The sequence below is a fragment of the Dioszegia hungarica genome (assembly GCF_025882075.1).
Source record: "Dioszegia hungarica strain PDD-24b-2 chromosome Unknown MKK02contig_8, whole genome shotgun sequence".
NCBI classification, from domain to species: Eukaryota; Fungi; Basidiomycota; class Tremellomycetes; order Tremellales; family Bulleribasidiaceae; genus Dioszegia; species Dioszegia hungarica.
The window spans coordinates 4,656,863-4,675,278 of NW_026515770.1; the positions used below are offsets into that span (position 1 = coordinate 4,656,863).

Below are 18,416 nucleotides of genomic sequence, written 5' to 3' on the forward strand. Positions count from 1 at the left end.
CCTGGCGCAACGAGTACCCAAGTTACCTTCACTCAACCATTCTCTACCTCAATCTTGCAGAGTCAGGACTCTCAGAGCTCGTGACCGTGCAGCATGGCTACTGCCAGCCTTCAGGATGGCTCACCAGCTGTTCCTGGGGCGCCCACAAACGGCACGGATCTTTTCGATGTCGGGGTGTTCCGCACGTACCTCTCAACCTTGCTGCCTCCAGGTAGGCCAATCCAGCCAAGCATCGAAGGGAGAGCTAATGAATCAAGTCATGTCGGCTTCGGCGTCCGACCTGGAGGCTTCATTGTTCGTAGAGCCATCTTTTGAGGAGCAGGTCTTGCGATTTGCAGGCGACGGCGGTTGTCAGGTGGTCTACATCACGAAGGAACGATTCGCAACGATGGACGATGATGGTACGTGTGGAGAGACCTCAGGCTTGCAGTACTTGCCTTAGTCACCGACTGACGTCCAGAAATCTCGGCCACACATATCAGCTACCGCCTTTACCTTCCTCCCACTCCTCCACATTCCTCATCCACCCTTTCTACCCTCGCCCTAATCAAGACCTCCCCGACCCTTGACTCCCTCCTTCCCCTCGGCACACAACTTCACTTTGTACAGCTCTCATCATCATCCGCTCCAATGCTCATGGCGGATGATGGAGGCGTATCAGGGGCGTCAACAGTCGTGTCAACCCCATCAGCCCAATCTACCCCGTACGAAGGCCTTCATAGCCTAGTGCATTGGGGTGTCGCGCCCTGGTTTGACTCGTACGTCAACTCCAAGCAGACTTTGCAGGAGGGGCTGGCTGCCAAGAAGGGCGGGGAGGCGCAAATGGGGATACCAATCACAAAGAAGAAGTTTGCCGAGCTGGAGCTCTCCCTTTTACACCTCAAACAAAACGTCGAGATACCCGAAGCGCGACTCGCCATCCACCCCGCCATTCGCAAAGCCGTCGCGACCAGTAAAGCCGGCGGCGACCGCATCTCCATCGACGCGGTCGAGCCACAATCCCTCCTCAGCGATCCGGCGTTCCTCAACAAGTTACAGGCGGATGTCAACTCCTGGGTCAAGGAGGTGCAGGCGGTGACGAAGCTGTCTAGAGATGTAGGGTCGGGCACTGCCAGTCAGGAAGTCAACTTCTGGCTGAGTATGGAGCACGCGCTGGAGGATATCGAGGCGCAGCTGAGGGGTGAAGAGGTGTCGCTGGCGCTGGACGTGTTGAAGCATGCCAAGCGATTCCACGCGACCGTTAGCTTCATCGCGGATACCGGTCTCAAGGAGGCTGCCGAGCTCGGTGAGCCTTAACCTCCACGGCGTCTGGTCTCCCGCTGACAAGCAGTCCACAAGTACAACATCCTGATGAAGGACTTTCCCCTCGACGAGCTGCTCGCCGCGACCGATTTGGAGAAAATCCAGGAAGGCATCTTTCAGATCTTCGCCCACATCAACAAAAAGCTCAAAATATCGTGCGTCTCCCGTGCTCACCAAATCAGTCCCTAGCTGATCATCAGTCCTTACCCCATCCGCCGTATCTTGCCCCTCGTCGAAGCTATCTCATCGGATCTTAACGACCAGCTGCTTCGCGTCCTCAGCAGCCAGCGCCTGATGTACATGGATCACGCCAAGTTCGAGGTGGTCATATCGCAGGCGCAGGAGGTGTTTGCGACGTGGGACGAGAACATGAAGGACTTCACGAACGTGGCAAGAGAAGGTGTGTTCCTTCTTTTACCTCCTTGTGCGAAGGCGCGGAAACTCACTCACTAGTGTCACGCAAGAGAGCCGAAAAGTTCATCTCGATCAAGATCAACCCCGCACACGCCAAGCTGCAGGAGCGGGTAAATTACCTCCGAGCGTTCCGCCGGTCACACGAGCAGCTCCGGGTCATGACCAGCTCGACCGGCGGGTTCAGCGGATTGGGCAGTGAGGCGCCGTTTGAGATCGATATGGACGAGGAGGTGCGCTTAAGCTACGAGAGCGTCAAGAATGTCGATGTGCTGGATGTTTCGCCGGGTGAGCATTACCCCATGTTGTTAGGGACTGAGCTGATCACACAGAGGGCTCGGAGATCTGGTACACGGCGGAAACGGCGTACAATGACCGAGTCGCTCGGATCGAGAACCAGATCATCTCGCGGCTTCGGGATAAGCTCGCGACCGCCCGAAATGCGCAAGAGATGTTCCGCGCATTTTCGAAATTCAATTCGCTCTTCGTCCGACCCAAGATCCGGGGCGCCATCCAAGAATATCAGACTCGCTTGATCGACTCGGTCAAGGAGGACATCCGTCTCCTCCGCCAAAAGTTCACCGCCAATTACCGGAACTCGCAGGCGTACCACATGTCGCAGATGAGGGATCTCCCATCTGTATCGAGCGCCATCATCTGGGCGCGGCAGATCGAGCGGCAGCTCTTGACGTACATGAAGCGGGTAGAGGACGTTCTGGGGAAGGGATGGGAGAGCTACGCCGAGGGTCACAAGCTCCAGGTGGAGAGCCAGTCCTTCCGGGACAAGCTCAACACCCGGCCGTTGTACGACGCCTGGGTGGCCGATATCAACCGTCGGGGCAATTTGACGGTCAACGGCCGGCTCTTTGACGTCATTCGGTCTCGCCCTACTGCCACGAACGCTAACGGCTCGCTTCAACTGGTCGTCCAGTTTGATGCGCAGGTTATCGCCCTTTTCAAAGAGGTCCGGGCGCTCATCTGGCTGGGCTTCCCCGTCCCTCTTACCATCAGCCACCGCGCCAAAGATGCCAAGCGGGTCTATCCCCACGCCGTCAGCCTCATGGAGTCGGTCCGGGTATACACTCAGACCACCGACCTCATCGAGACCAAGCCGGACATCGCCACCCTGCTCGCCAGCTACCGCACCTCCGCGCAGCAGATGATTACCCGCGGCATGAACATGCAGTGGGATCACCTGCTCAATGCCTACGACGGAGGTCGACTCGCCACCGGGGGAAGTACGGATGGGCGGGAGAGCCGGCACTTTGTGTTTGTGCGGGAGTTTGCGAGTACGATATCCCTGCTTCAGGATAAGACGGCTGCGGTGGTCGAGATCTCGGAGGAGATTGACCGGGTCGTGGATGAGCTGGAGAGGTGCGAGTTTACGACGGAGGCATTCGAGGCGCTGTTGAACGTCCTGCAGAAGACCGTGAGTTGAAGCTTCTATCTACTGCCGGTAGTTGCTGACACTGCAGGTCGACCACCTCAACCTCGAGAATTACAGCAACCTCGACTCTTGGGTCGGGGCACTCAACGATCGAGTCGACGTGGTCCTCAAGCAGCGTTTGGCGGAGGCTGTGAACGGGTGGTGTGTTGCCTTCTCGAGTATGCACGGGGAGGATAGAGATCTGCCGAATGGGAACATGGGTGCAGAGAGCTCGACAAAGGTGTGTCAAATCTCGCTATTCCTCTCTCGCTAGCGCTGATATCAGGCACTGCCCATCAAGATCACACCCCTCGTCCACGAGATCCGCATCCGGAACCAGGTCATCTACCTCGATCCGCCAATTCAGTATGCCCGGCAAGACTGGCTAGACCAGCTCCAGGACACTATGGGCGTCATCTGCAACCTCGGTCGGGTCCGCAGCTCCCGCTACGAGATTAGTCTCCAGGTGGATGGCGACGAGGAGGACCACACCTACGCCACACTGCTCGCCGACCTTGATGAGGGCGTCCTCACTCGGGCCGTCAGCCTGATTGAAGGTAAAGTCCGGTCGGTCGGCGAGTACGTCGACAAGTGGCTCCGCTTCCAAGCCCTCTGGGACCTCGAGGCGGACTCGGTCTACAATCGGCTCGGTGACTCACTCGCTGGGTGGAGCCAGCTCCTCTCGGACATTCGTCAAGCCCGCAGTACGTTCGACACGACCGACACCCGCAAAGACTTTGGCGTATGCATCATCGACTATGCAAATGCCCAAAGCAAAGTCAATGCCAAGTACGATGCCTGGCAGCGGGAACTCCTCTCGCGCTACGGCAACCGGCTCGGGACGTCTATGAAGGACACGTACTCGGCCATCCAAAAGGCGAGGAGCGACCTCGAGATCATGTCGATCGAGGGCGGATCAACCGCACAGGCGGTCTCGTTCATCACCTTCGTCCAGGATCTCAATCGGAAGGTCCAACAGTGGGGCCCGGATATTGAGCATTTTGGGATCGGACAAAAGACGCTCGAGAGGCAGAGGTACGCCTTTGCTGGGGACTGGCTATATGTGGACCAGATCCAGGGAGAGTGGAGCGCTTTCTGCGATATCCTGAAGCGGAAGGAGGACTCGATCAAGGAGCAAGTCGGTAAGTACAGATCCAGTCGGACAAAAGAGTGGAGCTGATATCGTAGCCGGTCTTCAGCTGAAGATCGTGGCGGAGGACAAGGTTATCGATGGCCGCATCCGAGACTATTTGGCAGAGTGGGATACAAGCAAGTGAGCGACCCTTTCCCCGGCAGTGACAGGGCTCGAAGCTTACACCGCAGACCGCTGCAAGGTAGCATCAAGTCCGAGACCGCCATCAACACTCTCAGTGTCTTTGAGGGCCGCCTCACCCGCCTAACGGAGGACTATGACCTTGTCTGCCGCGCAAAAGAAGCCCTCGACCTCGAACATACTCGGGACGACCGCCTGCAGCCCGTCACCGAGGAGCTGCGCGACCTCAAGGCCGTCTGGACCGCTTTGTCCGGTATCTGGAGTCGTCTGTCCCAACTTCGTGAACAGCTCTGGAGTGCAGTCCAACCCCGCAAGCTCCGCCAAGAGTTGGACAGCATCCTCGCTTCGACCAGAGACATGCCGAGCCGGATGCGTCAATACGCCGCTTTCGAATACGTCCAGGAGACGATCCGCGCGCTGCTCAAGGCCAACGTGCTGGTGGCGGAGCTCAAGTCGGAGGCACTGAGAGAGAGGCATTGGGCTAAGCTGTACAAGGCGTTGCGGATCCCGTCGAGCTTCTCAGCCACTTCGTGAGTCGGCCCCTCGGACCCCGAGCTATCAGCTGATTTGGCAGTATGACCCTTGGTCAGGTCTACGAGCTGGACCTCAAGCGGAATGAGAGTCTCATCAAGGAGGTCACACTTCAGGCGCAGGGAGAGGTAAGCTACTAGCCTAGTTATCGCTGATCCCCAGATGGCGCTGGAGGAATACATCAAGCAGGTCAAGGAGACTTGGACCTCGTACGGCCTGGATCTGGTCAACTACCAGAACAAGTGCCGCTTGATCCGGTCAGTCTGCTCAACTTCAGAGAGACCTGCAGCTGATGATGGAAGTGGCTGGGACGACCTCTTCAACAAGTGCAGCGAGCACCTCAACTCGCTGTCGGCCATGAAGCTCTCCCCGTATTATCGGGTGTTTGAGGAGGATGCTGCCGCTTGGGAGGAGCGGTTGAATCGCATACATGTACTGTTCGGTAAGTAGCTTCTAGCTTTTGCAGGTGGGATCGAGTTGAACGCTCAGACGTGTGGATCGACGTCCAGCGGCAATGGGTATACCTCGAAGGTATCTTCTCCGGTAGTGCCGACATCAAGCATCTACTCCCCGTCGAGAGCGCCCGTTTCCAGAACATCAACTCGGAGTTCTTGACGGTCATGAAGAAGGTCAACAAGTCCCCCTTCGTCCTCGACATTCTCAATGTCCCCGGAATCCAAAAGAACCTCGAGCGTCTCGCCGATCTTCTCGTGAAGATTCAGAAGGCGCTCGGAGAGTACCTGGAGAAGGAGCGGTCATCCTTCCCCCGGTTCTACTTCGTCGGGGACGAGGACCTCCTAGAGATCATCGGGAATAGCAAGGACATCCGGCGGATCATGAAGCATTTCAAAAAGATGTTTGCGGGGATCTCGACGCTGCAGCTGGATGAGGAGGAGACGCAATTGCTGGGCTTTGCGTCGAAGGAAGGCGAGGAGATCTCTTTCCGGTCGCCGATCCTCCTGAAGGACTATCCCAGAATCAACGACTGGCTCGCCAAGGTCGAATCGGAGATGCGCCTCTCACTGGCATCATTATTATCGCACGCGGTCGAACAGCTTCGATCGCTCTTCTCGGTCGCTGCGGCTCCGGACTCGGCCGGCTTCCTCGAGTGGATCGGCGGGTTCCCCGCTCAGCTCGTCACTCTCGCTATTCAGGTCGTCTGGACCGAGCTCGTCGAGACCGCCATCGCCACCAACGGCTTGAGCTCGGTCCTGGACCTGGTATCGCAGACCCTCGATCTGCTAGCGGATACCGTTCTGCAGGACATTCTCAATCTGCAGCGGCGGAAGGCGGAGCACCTCATCACCGAGCTCGTCCACCAGCGAGACGTAATCCGGGCCCTCATCAGCTCGGGCGTGCGGGACAAAGCCAACTTTGACTGGCTCTACCACATGCGGTACTATCTCGACGAAACGGTCGACGACCCCTTGCTCAAGCTGGAGGTCCGGATGGCGGACGCAGTGTTCCCGTACGGCTACGAGTACCTCGGCGTCCCCGACAAGCTCGTCCAGACCCCGCTCACGGACCGCTGTTATCTCACTCTCACCCAGGCGCTCGCCAACCAGCTCGGTGGGTCCCCCTTTGGACCGGCCGGTACCGGCAAAACGGAATCGGTCAAAGCCCTCGGCGTGGCTCTCGGTCGGTTTGTCCTCGTCTTTTGCTGCGACGAGACTTTCGACTTTCAAGCAATGGGGCGGATCTTTATCGGTCTGTGCCAGGTCGGCGCTTGGGGCTGTTTCGACGAGTTCAACAGGCTGGAGGAGCGGATCTTGTCTGCCGTCTCGCAGCAGGTGCAGAGCATCCAGCAGAGCTTGGCGGAAGCGGCCAAGAGCCCGTCCGCGGAGGTCGAGTTGGTCGGAAAGCGTTTCAAGATCAACCCTCGTACCGGTATCTTTATCACCATGAACCCGGGCTACGCTGGTCGATCCAACCTCCCCGACAACCTCAAAAAGCTCTTCCGGAGCATGTCGATGACCAGGCCGGATCAAGAGCTCATTGCTCAAGTCCTCCTCTTCTCCAAAGGCTTCCGGATGGCCGAGGTGCTCGCCTCCAAGGTCGTCCCTTTCTTCAACCTCTGTGCGGAACAGCTCTCCTCCCAGCCGCATTACGACTTTGGGCTGCGAGCGCTCAAGCAGGTGCTGGCGAGCGCGGGTACGATCAAGCGGGATCGGCTTGCTTCGGAGCCGGTCGAGGATGAGGCGGTGCTGGAGCAGCAGATCATGATGCAGAGTGTGTCGGAGACGATTGTGCCCAAGCTCGTGGCCGAAGATGTGCCTCTTCTCAGAGCGTGAGTCTGGTTTTGTCCTGAAGCTGATTCCAGTCTCCTCGGCGATGTCTTCCCCAACGTCGAATACGCCCCCGTCAACCTTCTCGCCCTCCGAACCAAGATCGTTGAGGTCTGCGCTGAGAAGCGGCTGGTCCCTGGCGACGCCTGGGTCGACAAGGTCGTCCAGCTCTGTCAAATCCAGAACATCTCGCATGGTCTCATGATGGTCGGACCTTCCGGGGTGGGCAAGACCCAGGCATGGCAGGTGCTGCTGGCGGCATTGGAGAGGCTGGACGGGACGGAGGGGGTGTCGTACGTCATCGACCCGAAAGCTATCGACAAGGAGGCGCTGTACGGTACGCTGGACCCTACCACCCGCGAGTGGAACGATGGGCTCTTCACCCACATCCTGCGCAAAATCGTCGACAACGTCCGAGGCGAGACGACCAAGCGACACTGGATTGTCTTTGACGGAGATGTCGACCCGGAATGGGTGGAGAATCTGAATAGGTGAGTGGGGGGCAAAGCTGACGTGGTCTCAGCTGATATTACAGTGTCCTCGATGACAACAAGCTCCTGACCCTGCCCAATGGGGAACGCCTCAACCTTCCGCCAAACGTGCGAATCATGTTCGAGGTCGAGCACCTCCGTTACGCCACGCTCGCTACGGTCAGTCGGTGCGGGATGGTCTGGTTCAGCGAGGACACCATCGACTTTGGCATGATCTGCATGCAGCAGCTCGACATCATCGCCGAAGACTCGCTCGGATCGGATGAGGAGGACATTGACTCGGGCAGTACTGCCGGGAACCGGCTGGCGGTCCAAAAGCAGATCGCTGCCCTTCTGCGCCCGTACTTTGCCCCCGGCGCCCTTGTCCATGGTGCGCTTGACTTTGTCAAGTCCCGCGAGCACATCATGGACTTTACCGAGATCCGCGCGCTCAACACCCTCTTCTCGCTCGTCAAAGCGACCATTCGGCGGGTGCTCGAGTATAATGGCCGCCACTCCGACTTCCCCCTCCCCATCGACAAGATCGAGGGGTACGTCACCCGTCATCTCCTCCTCGACATTGTCTGGTCTTTCGCCGGTGACGCCCCGCTCAAGGCAAGGGCAGAGCTAGGCGACCATCTGCGAATCTCCTCCGGTATCGAATGCCCGCAGCTCTCGCCCGGCGGCTCGCTGGTGGACTTTGACGTCGAGGTAGCCACTGCTGCCTGGACATCATGGCAATCCCGAGTCCCTACGGTCGAGGTCGAGACCCACGCCATCACTGCGGCAGACATTGTCATCCCCACGATCGACACTGTGCGCCACGAGGAGGTCCTGTACTCGTGGTTGGCCGAGCACAAGCCGCTCATCCTCTGCGGTCCGCCCGGTTCCGGTAAGACCATGACACTCTTCAGTGCCCTCCGCAAACTTCCGGACCTCGAGGTCGTCGGACTCAACTTTTCCAGTGCCACCACGCCGGAACTCATCCTCAAAACGTTTGAGCAGTACTGCGAGTACCGCAAGACGCCCAATGGCGTTATACTCGCTCCAAATCAGATCGGCCGGTGGCTCGTGGTCTTCTGCGACGAGATCAACTTGCCGGCTACCGACAAGTACGGGACTCAGCGGGTCATCTCGTTCCTCCGCCAGCTCATGGAGTCGAACGGGTTCTGGCGGACAAGCGATCTCGCCTGGGTCAGCCTTGAGCGGATCCAGTTCGTCGGGGCCTGTAATCCGCCTACCGACCCTGGACGGGTTCCCCTCAGCCATCGGTTCATGCGCCATGCACCCGTCGTCATGGTCGACTATCCAGGCGAAATCTCGCTCAAGCAGATCTACAGCACCTTCAACCGAGGGTTGCTCAAGGTCATTCCCAACCTTCGCGGTCAAGCGGACGCCCTCACGGACGCCATGGTCGCCTTCTACCTCGCTTCCCAACAGCACTTCACCTCGGACATGCACGCCCACTACATCTACTCTCCGCGAGAGCTCACGCGGTGGAGCAGGGGGATCTACGAGTCCATCAAACCGCTGGAGACCTTGTCGGCCGAGGGACTGGTCCGAGTCTGGGCGCATGAGGCGCTTCGGCTCTTCCAGGACAGGCTGGTCACGGAGGCGGAGAAGCTCTGGACGGACGATCTCATCGATATCACCGCCAAGGCCCACTTCCCAAGTGTCAATCTCGGCGAGGCGCTAGCTCGGCCCATCCTCTACTCGAACTGGACTACCCGGCATTACATCCCGGTTGACCGGGAGCAACTCCGGGAATATACCAAAGCGAGGCTGCGGGTGTTTCACGAGGAGGAGCTGGACGTTCAGCTGGTCCTGTTCAATGACGTGCTAGATCACGTTTTGCGGATAGACCGAGTCTTCCGCCAGATTCAGGGGCATCTGCTCTTGATCGGTGTCAGTGGAAGCGGCAAGGTGAGTTCGATGCTTAGGTGGGGCTGATCTAGACCACCCTCTCCCGCTTTGTCGCCTGGATGAATGGCCTCAGCATCTTCCAGATCAAGGTGTCCAACAAGTACACTGCGGCCGACTTTGACGAGGACCTCCGGACTGTCCTCCGTCGTGCCGGTTGCAAGGGCGAGAAGATCTGCTTCATCATGGACGAATCCAACGTCCTCGACTCGGGCTTCCTGGAGCGGATGAACACGCTACTCGCCAACGCGGAAGTACCCGGTCTGTTCGAGGGAGACGAGCACGCCGCGCTGATGACGGCTTGCAAGGAGGGATCTCAGCGAGACGGGCTCATGCTCGACTCGCACGAGGAGCTCTACCGGTGGTTCACCCAGCAAGTCGCTCGGAATCTCCACGTCGTCTTCACTATGAACCCGCCCGCCAACGGTCTCGCTTCCAGAGCGGCTACCTCGCCTGCGCTGTTCAACCGATGCGTTCTGGACTGGTTCGGGGATTGGTCGGATCAGGCGCTGTTCCAGGTCGGCTACGAGTTTACTCAAACCGTCGATCTCGAGTCGTCGTCGTGGACGGTCCCGGCGTCCTTCCCCCAGGTCTACCGGGATCTGCCTCTTCCGCCCTCTCATCGGACGGCGGTCATCAACGCCATGGTGTTTGTCCACCAGTCGCTGCAGAGGCTCAGCTCGCGCTTGGCGTCGAGGCAGGGGAAGTACAATCATATCACCCCGAGGCACTACCTTGACTTGTAAGTTTAGTCTCTGTGAGTGGAGCTGACTGGCAGCATCAACCACTACGTCCGTCTGTTCAGCGAGAAGCGGGAAGAGCTGGAGGATCAGCAGCGACACCTTAATGTCGGTCTCGACAAATTGCGCGATACCGTCAGCCAAGTCGAAGAGCTTCGGCACAGCCTCGCTGCCAAGCGGACCCAGCTGGAAGCAAAGAATACCCAGGCCAATCAGAAGCTCAGGCAGATGGTATCGGACCAGCAGGAGGCGGAGGCCAAGAAGGCGGCGTCGATCGACATCCAGGCGGCGCTCGTCCAGCAGGATGAGTACATCCAGCAGCGCCAGGCCATTGTCAAGGAGGATCTTGACCAGGCCGAGCCGGCCGTCCTCGAAGCACTTGCTGCGGTCGGAAATATCAAGAAACAGCACCTCTCGGAAGTCCGGTCCCTGACCCAGCCGCCCGAGGCGGTCAAGCTGGCTATGGAATCGACCTGTACGGTCCTCGGTCACCAGGTCGACGGATGGAAATCGGTCCAGAGCATTATCCGGCGGGATGACTTCATTTCCAGCATCCAGAACTTTGACACGGCCAAAATGTCAAATCGGGTCCGGGAAAAGATGATGCGGGACTACATCTCCAAGCCCGCCTTCAACTACGAGGCGGTCAATCGGGCCAGTCGGGCCTGTGGACCGCTTGTCCAGTGGGTCATCGCCCAAGTCCGCTTCTCCGAAATCCTCGACAAGGTCGAGCCCCTCCGTGCCGAGGTTGCTTCGCTGGAGAAGCAGGCTCGGACGACCAAGCAGCAGGCGACGGTCGTCATGGACACGGTGGTCGGTCTCGAGACGTCCATCGCGCAGTACAAGGACGAGTATGCGCTCTTGATCAGCGAGACGCAGGCGATCAAGACGGAGATGGAGAAGGTGCAGAATAAGGTGGACCGGAGCGTGACGCTGCTGGAAAGTCTGTCGTCCGAGCAGGAGCGGTGGGATCAGGGGAGCAAGACGTTTGAGGGGGAGATGGGGACCATCGTCGGGGATGTGTTGATCTCGGCGGCGTTCCTCGCATACGGCGGCTTCTTTGACCAGCATTACCGCGAGGTCATGCGTCAGGAGTGGGTCGACCACCTCTCGGCCGCCGGTATCAGCTTCAAGCCAGAGCTGTCGCTGTCAGAGTTCCTCTCCACGGCGGACGAGCGGCTGGACTGGCAGTCTAATGCCCTTCCGGTCGACAACTTGTGCATTGAGAACGCCATCATGCTCAAGCGGTTCAATCGGTATCCTCTCATTATCGACCCTACCGGTCAAGCGGCGGTCTTCCTCCAGAACGCCTACAAGGACCGGAAGATCACGGTCACTAGCTTCCTCGACGAGTCTTTCCTAAAGAACCTGGAGAGTTCGATCCGTTTCGGCAACCCCCTTCTCATCCAAGATGTGGAGAATCTCGACCCCATCCTCAATCCGGTGCTCAATCGGGAGCTGCGGCGGACGGGCGGCCGAGTCCTCATTCGTATCGGGAACCAGGATATCGACTTCTCCCCGGCCTTCTCGATCTTCCTCTCCACCCGCGACCCATCGGTGGAGTTCTCGCCAGACATCTGCTCTCGCGTGACCTTTGTCAACTTTACGATGACACGGAGCAGTCTCCAGACTCAGGCGCTCGATAAGGTGCTCAAGGTGGAGCGGCCCGAGGTGGATCGGAAGCGGACAGACTTGATGAAGCTCCAGGGGGAGTTCCGGTTACGACTGAGGCACCTCGAAAAGTCGCTCCTGCAAGCGCTGAACGAGTCGTCTGGTAGTATTCTGGATGATGACAAGGTCATTGCGACGTTGGAAGTGCTCAAAAAGGAGGCGGCGGAGGTCACGCGCAAGGTGGAGGACACGGACGTCGTGATGCGGGAGGTGGAGATGGTGACCAGCGAGTATCTACCGCTCGCGCAAGCCGCGTCGGGGATCTACTTTACCCTCGAACAGCTTTCGGATATCCATCACTTTTACCAATTCTCCCTCGACTACTTCCTCGAGATCTTCGATTATGTCCTCCTCTCCAACCCGAACCTTGGCGGCATCACCAATCCCGTGGAGCGCAAAGCGATCCTCCTCCGCGATCTCTTCTTGCAGGCGTACAGGCGGGTCTCGCGGACACTGCTACACAAGGATCACCTGGTGGTGGCGATCTCGCTAGCGAGGCTGCGGCTGCAGGAGGATGTGGCCGAGGCGGTAGCGGACGAGCTGGATGCAGTCATGGAGGTGTCGTCGGGCGGGCTGGAACTCACTGAGCAGCAGAGGCGGGTGCTGGCTGGACTGGGTCCGGACACGGTACGGAGCATGACGGAGGACATGGCGGCCGGGCCAGAACGATGGTCTGCCTTCATGGCAGCGGCGGCACCGGAGAAGGATTTGCCTTGGACTGGCGGGGTGACAGATGGTGAGCCTGAGAACAGGGCTGAGCTGATTTCAGTTGTTCTCCAGTCTGCTCGGGCTATGCTTCTTTCCAAGCTCTTCCGGCCCGACCGGCTCGCCCAGGCATCCTCCGCGTTTGCAGACACCACATTCGGCGCGGATCTCACCAGCCAAGTCGACTACTCTCTCCAGACAGTCGTCCAGGACGAGGTACGCGCAACGCACCCGATCGCCCTTGCCTCGGTCGCGGGCTACGACGCGAGCTACCGCGTCGACAATCTCTGTCGGACCGTCGGCACTGCCTGCGTCTCGGTTGCTCTCGGTTCCGCGGAAGGCTTTAGCTTGGCGGACCAAGCCATCGCCAACGCCGCACGTACCGGCACTTGGGTACTGCTCAAGAATGTTCATCTCGCCCCGTCCTGGCTGGGGCAGCTCGAGAAGCGACTTCACAGCTTATCCCCCGCCCCGAGCTTCCGCCTCTTCCTCACCATGGAGACCAACCCCTCCGTCCCCGTCAACATCCTCCGCCAGTCTCGCATCATCATGAACGAACCCCCACCCGGAGTTCGCGCCAACCTGCTCGACACCCTCCGCGGCCTGCAGCCCGCTCGTCTCGCTTCCGGTCCCGCCGAAAAGCCACGCCTCTTCTTCCTCCTGGCATGGTTTCATGCCGTCGTCCAAGAACGGCTCCGGTATCTTCCACTTGGCTGGAGCAAAGCGTACGAGTTCAACGACTCGGACTTTGACGCTGCGCTCAATACGATCGACACCTGGCTTTCCGCGCTCGCCAAGGGCAAAGCCAACGTCGATCCTGCCCAGATACCCTGGCTGGCCATTCGCACCCTCATCAAGCAGGCGGTATACGGCGGTCGTGTCGATTCGGACTTTGACCAGCGGGTGCTGGACGCTTTCGTTGATCGCATCTTCTCGGCGCGGGCGTATGATCCGGACTTTGCGCTCGTGCAGAGTGATCGAGGGAATTTGGCTGTTCCGGAAGGGACGCAGATCCCGCAGTTCACCGCGTGGGCGCAGAACTTGCCAGAGAGGGAGCCGCCGGCGTGGTTGGGATTGCCGAGCAGTGCGGAGAGTCTCGTCGCGACAGCCGAAGGTGAGTCGTAGGATCGATTGATTTGGGTGAAGCTGACGGGATAGGCGAGGCGATACTTGGCAAGCTGAGGAAAATGCGGACTACGGATGACGATGATGAGACTGTCGGATCGGCTACTATGGCGGCTGAAGCGAGGCCAGCGTGGATGACTGCACTGAAGGTGCATGCGCAAGAGTGGTTGAAGAGCTTGCCTGAAGTGAGTTGCACAGTCTCTGTCTCAGGCTCTTGGCTGACGGATAAGACACTCTCGTCCACTCCCGCCGAGGACTCACCGTTAGCGAGATTCTTCGCTCGCGAGACGGCCACCGGACAGTCACTTCTCTCTCGGATCCGGCACGACCTGGTCGATCTCGTCAAGGTCTGCGACGGGCAGCTGAAGCAGACCAACGAGTCCCGCACGCTCCTGTCTGACCTCAATAAGGGTGAGTCAGGCTTATACGCTCGCGCTGGGCATATGCTGACGAACAGGCTCGGTTCCCTCGCACTGGCGAAAGTTCAAGATGCCACGCGGAACTTCGGTCTCGGCCTTCATCGCGAGCATGACCCTGCGTCTTGCCCAGCTCGAGCGGATCTCCACTGGAAACCAGGACTCGGGCGTCTGGCTCGGCGGATTTTTCCAGCCCGAGGCATACGTGACGGCTACGAGGCAGGCGGTGGCGCATGCGAAGGGATGGTCCCTGGAGCAGCTGGTTTTGGGGCTGGATGTGGAGGATGTCACGGCGGAGGGGTTCAAGGTTGACCGTGAGTCTTCGCATCTCCTTGGTCTATGCGAGAAGTGCCAAGCCGATGTATTAGGTCTGAAGGTGGAAGGCGCTACCTGGAAGACTGGCCGCCTCGAGCTCAACGACGGTCAATACGAGCCACTGCAGACGTGTCAGCTGGTCTGGCGCAAGTCGGAGCCAGGCGGCGAAGAGAAGAAGGCATCAACTGTCAATATCCCCGTATATCTTAATCCGGATCGGGCGGACGTCCTATTCAGCGTGGACCTCGAGTGTGGAGGATGTGATCAGGCGGAAGTTGCTCAGCGGGGAGTGTGCTTGATTGCTTTGTAGGTAGAATTGCTAGATTTGGCGGATGTATGTGGAACATAGGTTTCTCATCGTCCTGCCCATCTGATCCCCCATTCGCCCTTTGCGAAACTTGCCTCTACCACTTTCCCGTCCTGTACAGCCTCGACCGCCCGGTCTTCTTCGACCCCCTGGGACCGCCAGCCAAAGTTGACGAGACGGCGTGCTGCCCGTCTCGCTTCTTCCCGCCCGTCCTGGTGGTCCCCGCCTCCCTTCTTTGGGCTTCCTGCCGCTGCGGTCTCTGAGCTAGCTCCGCCTTCCGTATCCTGTACCGTAGTGCTTGATGGTCCTGAAGTCGCGGCGTCTGTTTCTGCTTCAGAGCACAGCACGACCCCCTTGGCTCCCTTCTTCGCCATCAGCCCCTTGTACGCCTCCATGAGCCTCTTCCGCCCTTCGGTCCTTGAGCGGTCTTTCGAGCGGGAGCGACAAGAGGCAGAGCAGTATTTCCGGGGCGTAGTGGTATCAGCTAGTGGAGCCGCTAGCTAATCAGCTTCGATGTCTAGTCATATTGAGAGGGGAGGTGGGGATTGCGTCAAGGCGGAAGGCGTGGGAGGGGGACGTACGCATGACCCGTCCACAGTCCAAGCAGAAGCTACTTGTAGGAGAAGGAGCCGGTGGTGCCTGAGAGCGAGAGGGCCGGTTCGTCATACTGCGGACTGTCTGGGAGCGGGGGAGAAAGGTAAAGTGGGGGAATGATCGAGTGGGGAGGCGCGATCGAAGGAGGATTTGCGGGCGGTATAACAAGGTCTGACGGGGCTGGAGAGCAGAAGGTAGTCGTCTGGGAGCCGATATGGGCATGTACTGAGCTCAACTGGTTGATAATATGAGACGGTTGGACGATGGGTTGTCGATGAAGACAGCTCGTGCCTCTTGGCCTGCAGAAATCTCAGAGAGATCGTCGATGACGCAATGTCGATCTTCCCGGCGGCATGCTCGAGGACCCCGACCTAGCGTCTGTATAGACCTGTGCTGACCTGTGCTGCCTCCTCGCCCAAGAAGTCGATACATCTGGCACACGAGGCTCTACAAGATGAAGGTAGCGCTACAAGGAAGGAACACAACAAGAGGAGAAATTGGGTACAAGCTAAAAGACAACCGGGGGGGGCGAGGTACAGCGTTTAACCCATGTGATATGAGAACGGCGTGGTATGACATGCCCGTCGAAGGCTCAGGTCTTCCAGTACCACGCTGGTCCATTCGGGGAGTGCAGCTCCTTGGTAGCGTCGGTCCATACCTGCCTCGTCAGCTATGTCCACGCTGGACCCTCTGGCTGTACTTACCCCAAAGAAGCCCCGCTTACTCCCCCTCCCGCCCATCTGCACCCCCTCGACCTTCCACCGATCCTCACCTCCATACCGAATGACCATCGTCCACCTGACCTGCGGCGGCCAGTCCGCGGTAAGCTGCACCGTACCCCGCACAAAGGACGAGGCGGCAGGCGAAGGCCAGGCCGCACTGGTCGGTGCGGAGCTGCCCGAGAAGTGTATAGGCGGGAGAAGATCGCCGGTGGGGATGCCGGATGTGACGGGTGGTAGCAAGTCTTTGGACTTGTCACATGGCCGGTCGATGGTGAGGTGCATGTGGAGGAGGTCGCCCACGGCCTCGGCGTACCGGGCGAGATCGAGCTGGCCGACTTGGCGCCGGAGGGCGACAATGCGAGGTTCATTCAAGGTGATCCAGTCGGCGTAGCTAAGGAGTCAGCGATGCAGGCGAGAAGTAAGATGATGGCATGTCGAGGCAAGACCCAGCTGTGGATCGGTCGGAAGCAGACTCACTCGAGGAAAGCGTAGCTGCCACACCATGTTCCCTCTACGCCCGCCCAGTCCCATACATCATCCGCTTCCAAGTCTACCGGCCGTCTCAGATCGATCCATCCCCAGCCACGCACAGCTTCCAGTCCGAAAGATAGGGGCTGCAGAGCCAGCCGCCACGAATCTTCGCCGAGAGCAATCACATCTCGCGCGTTGGCCACTGCGATATGAGCTCGACAGTATTTTGCCAAAGATGAGCACTCCTGCACTCACTCATGATACTTGACAGCGCATCTAGCAAACGCCAATCAACCTCTCCGTCCGAGTTGAAGGGTCCCCAGTCGTTCTTCTCCGTATAGTTCGAAGCGGTGTATACCATCTCCCGCAGATACCCTCTGTGCGTACGGTGGTGCTCATCCTCTCCGTCAAAGTCAGGCGGGAGAAGGCAATGCAGCATCGATAGGACGGGGTGGATATCTTCCCGCGTTTGCCGGCGGAGAGGGCTGGCGGTCTGGCCTGATAACGGCCGGAGAGTCGGCCGGGTCGCGCGGTACGAGTGGTTGTAGTATAGGTGAGCAAATATCGGAGAACGAAGGATCGCCTCGAGGAGAGGGATGTTGAGTGAGTCGACGGAGCTGGCGCTGGCACTCGAACTGATGGATGAGGCCGAGTCGTCCGTCATTTCGGAATCTGTATCGTTGGATGGAGCCGCCGTGGGCGGGATGTCCAGGTAAAGACCCTGCAGGATACTGCAGATAGGCTCGAGTAAGATTGGCTGGATGTCAGCTGAGTCGCTGGTGAGATACTCTAGACACTCACCAGTTCCCCAAACCGTTCTTCGCTCCATTCCCGGCTGATCCGCCCGACAAACTCGCGCTGCTGTACACTCCGCTTCCAAACCACATCTCGGCCTCCAGAGACGGTCCCCGAAAGCCGAGGATCATCATACAGCTCAAGATGGATCTCCCGCCAGAGCGCCGTATCCGTGCTCTGCGTCGTCAGCGGGAGATTCGCCGTACGGGCGGATGTACACACCTCGTAGATGAGGGATCCGAGCTCTTTACAGGTCCTTGCAGCCCGGGCGAGACCGACGGGGTCTCGTACACCGGACGAGCAGAGCACCTTGTGGATGATCTCTCCGTCAGCTACTGCTGACAAGCGAGCTCACCTCGCATGGGGTCCGCAACAGGGGACTCTGGAACTGTGGGCTAGCGGGCGACGCGGACATCGTGAGCGATGATGTCAATGGCGGGGTCTGCGGATAATTGGAAGAGGTCGCAGAGAAGCAGATGTCCTTCATGAAGACAGGAAGATCGGGACTGCCAGCCCTACGTGGGATCGCAATGGGGGATGAGACCAGCTCGGGCGGGACGAGGTGGAGGGGCTCCGGCCTGGGCGACTGGGCGTAGTCTGACATGATATGCGAAGAGTAGAGCGGAACCTGTGGCTTTGTGGTGATTGTTTATCGTTATTGAGCGCCGCGTGTATTGACTGCAGCTGTGCTATCCCCCAGCTGCCTACAGAGGTCCTTTCCTTTCTGACGCTGAGATGGCAGCAACTCTGGCGCGGATCAGAGTGGACCATCCACCGGCCGGAATCTATGCCCGATAGCCGAGGTCATCATCTATTTAAAACCGGGGTTTCTAGCTTTTATCCCGCCCAGCTCACCACCAGGCCTCGGCAGCACGAGCAGCACCAGCGGAGATGGAACCCTCTAAGGTCTATCTTGTAACCTATAAGAACCCTTTCA

General features: G+C 58.9%; 3 protein-coding genes across 3 annotated transcripts; 1 reads left to right on the forward strand and 2 right to left on the reverse strand.

Moving 5' to 3' along the window:
• Positions 1-93: 93 nt before the first annotated feature.
• On the forward strand, positions 94-14,900 carry MKK02DRAFT_45530 (putative cytoplasmic heavy chain dynein; the record flags this gene model as incomplete). The annotated part of the gene is made up of 24 exons (XM_053093470.1): positions 94-211; positions 258-401; positions 461-1,285; positions 1,331-1,457; positions 1,503-1,702; positions 1,756-2,001; positions 2,046-3,142; positions 3,189-3,380; positions 3,426-4,281; positions 4,328-4,412; positions 4,463-4,942; positions 4,987-5,071; positions 5,106-5,200; positions 5,246-5,385; positions 5,433-7,230; positions 7,264-7,719; positions 7,764-9,621; positions 9,654-10,360; positions 10,397-12,765; positions 12,799-13,848; positions 13,893-14,044; positions 14,090-14,270; positions 14,317-14,589; positions 14,644-14,900. 24 exons carry the CDS (start codon positions 94-96, stop codon positions 14,898-14,900), a joined length of 13,791 nt encoding a protein of 4,596 aa, XP_052946600.1.
• Positions 14,901-14,944: 44 nt separating this feature from the next.
• Positions 14,945-15,563, reverse strand: MKK02DRAFT_45531 (uncharacterized protein; the record flags this gene model as incomplete). The annotated part of the gene is made up of 2 exons (XM_053093471.1): positions 14,945-15,393; positions 15,479-15,563. 2 exons carry the CDS (start codon positions 15,561-15,563, stop codon positions 14,945-14,947), a joined length of 534 nt encoding a protein of 177 aa, XP_052946601.1.
• A 520-nt stretch (positions 15,564-16,083) lies between these two features.
• On the reverse strand, positions 16,084-18,083 carry MKK02DRAFT_33928 (uncharacterized protein; the record flags this gene model as incomplete). The annotated part of the gene is made up of 7 exons (XM_053088816.1): positions 16,084-16,149; positions 16,196-16,604; positions 16,691-16,886; positions 16,940-17,441; positions 17,486-17,656; positions 17,702-17,800; positions 17,835-18,083. The coding sequence occupies 7 exons, from the start codon at positions 18,081-18,083 to the stop codon at positions 16,084-16,086; spliced, it is 1,692 nt and encodes a 563-aa protein (XP_052946602.1).
• Positions 18,084-18,416: the final 333 nt, after the last annotated feature.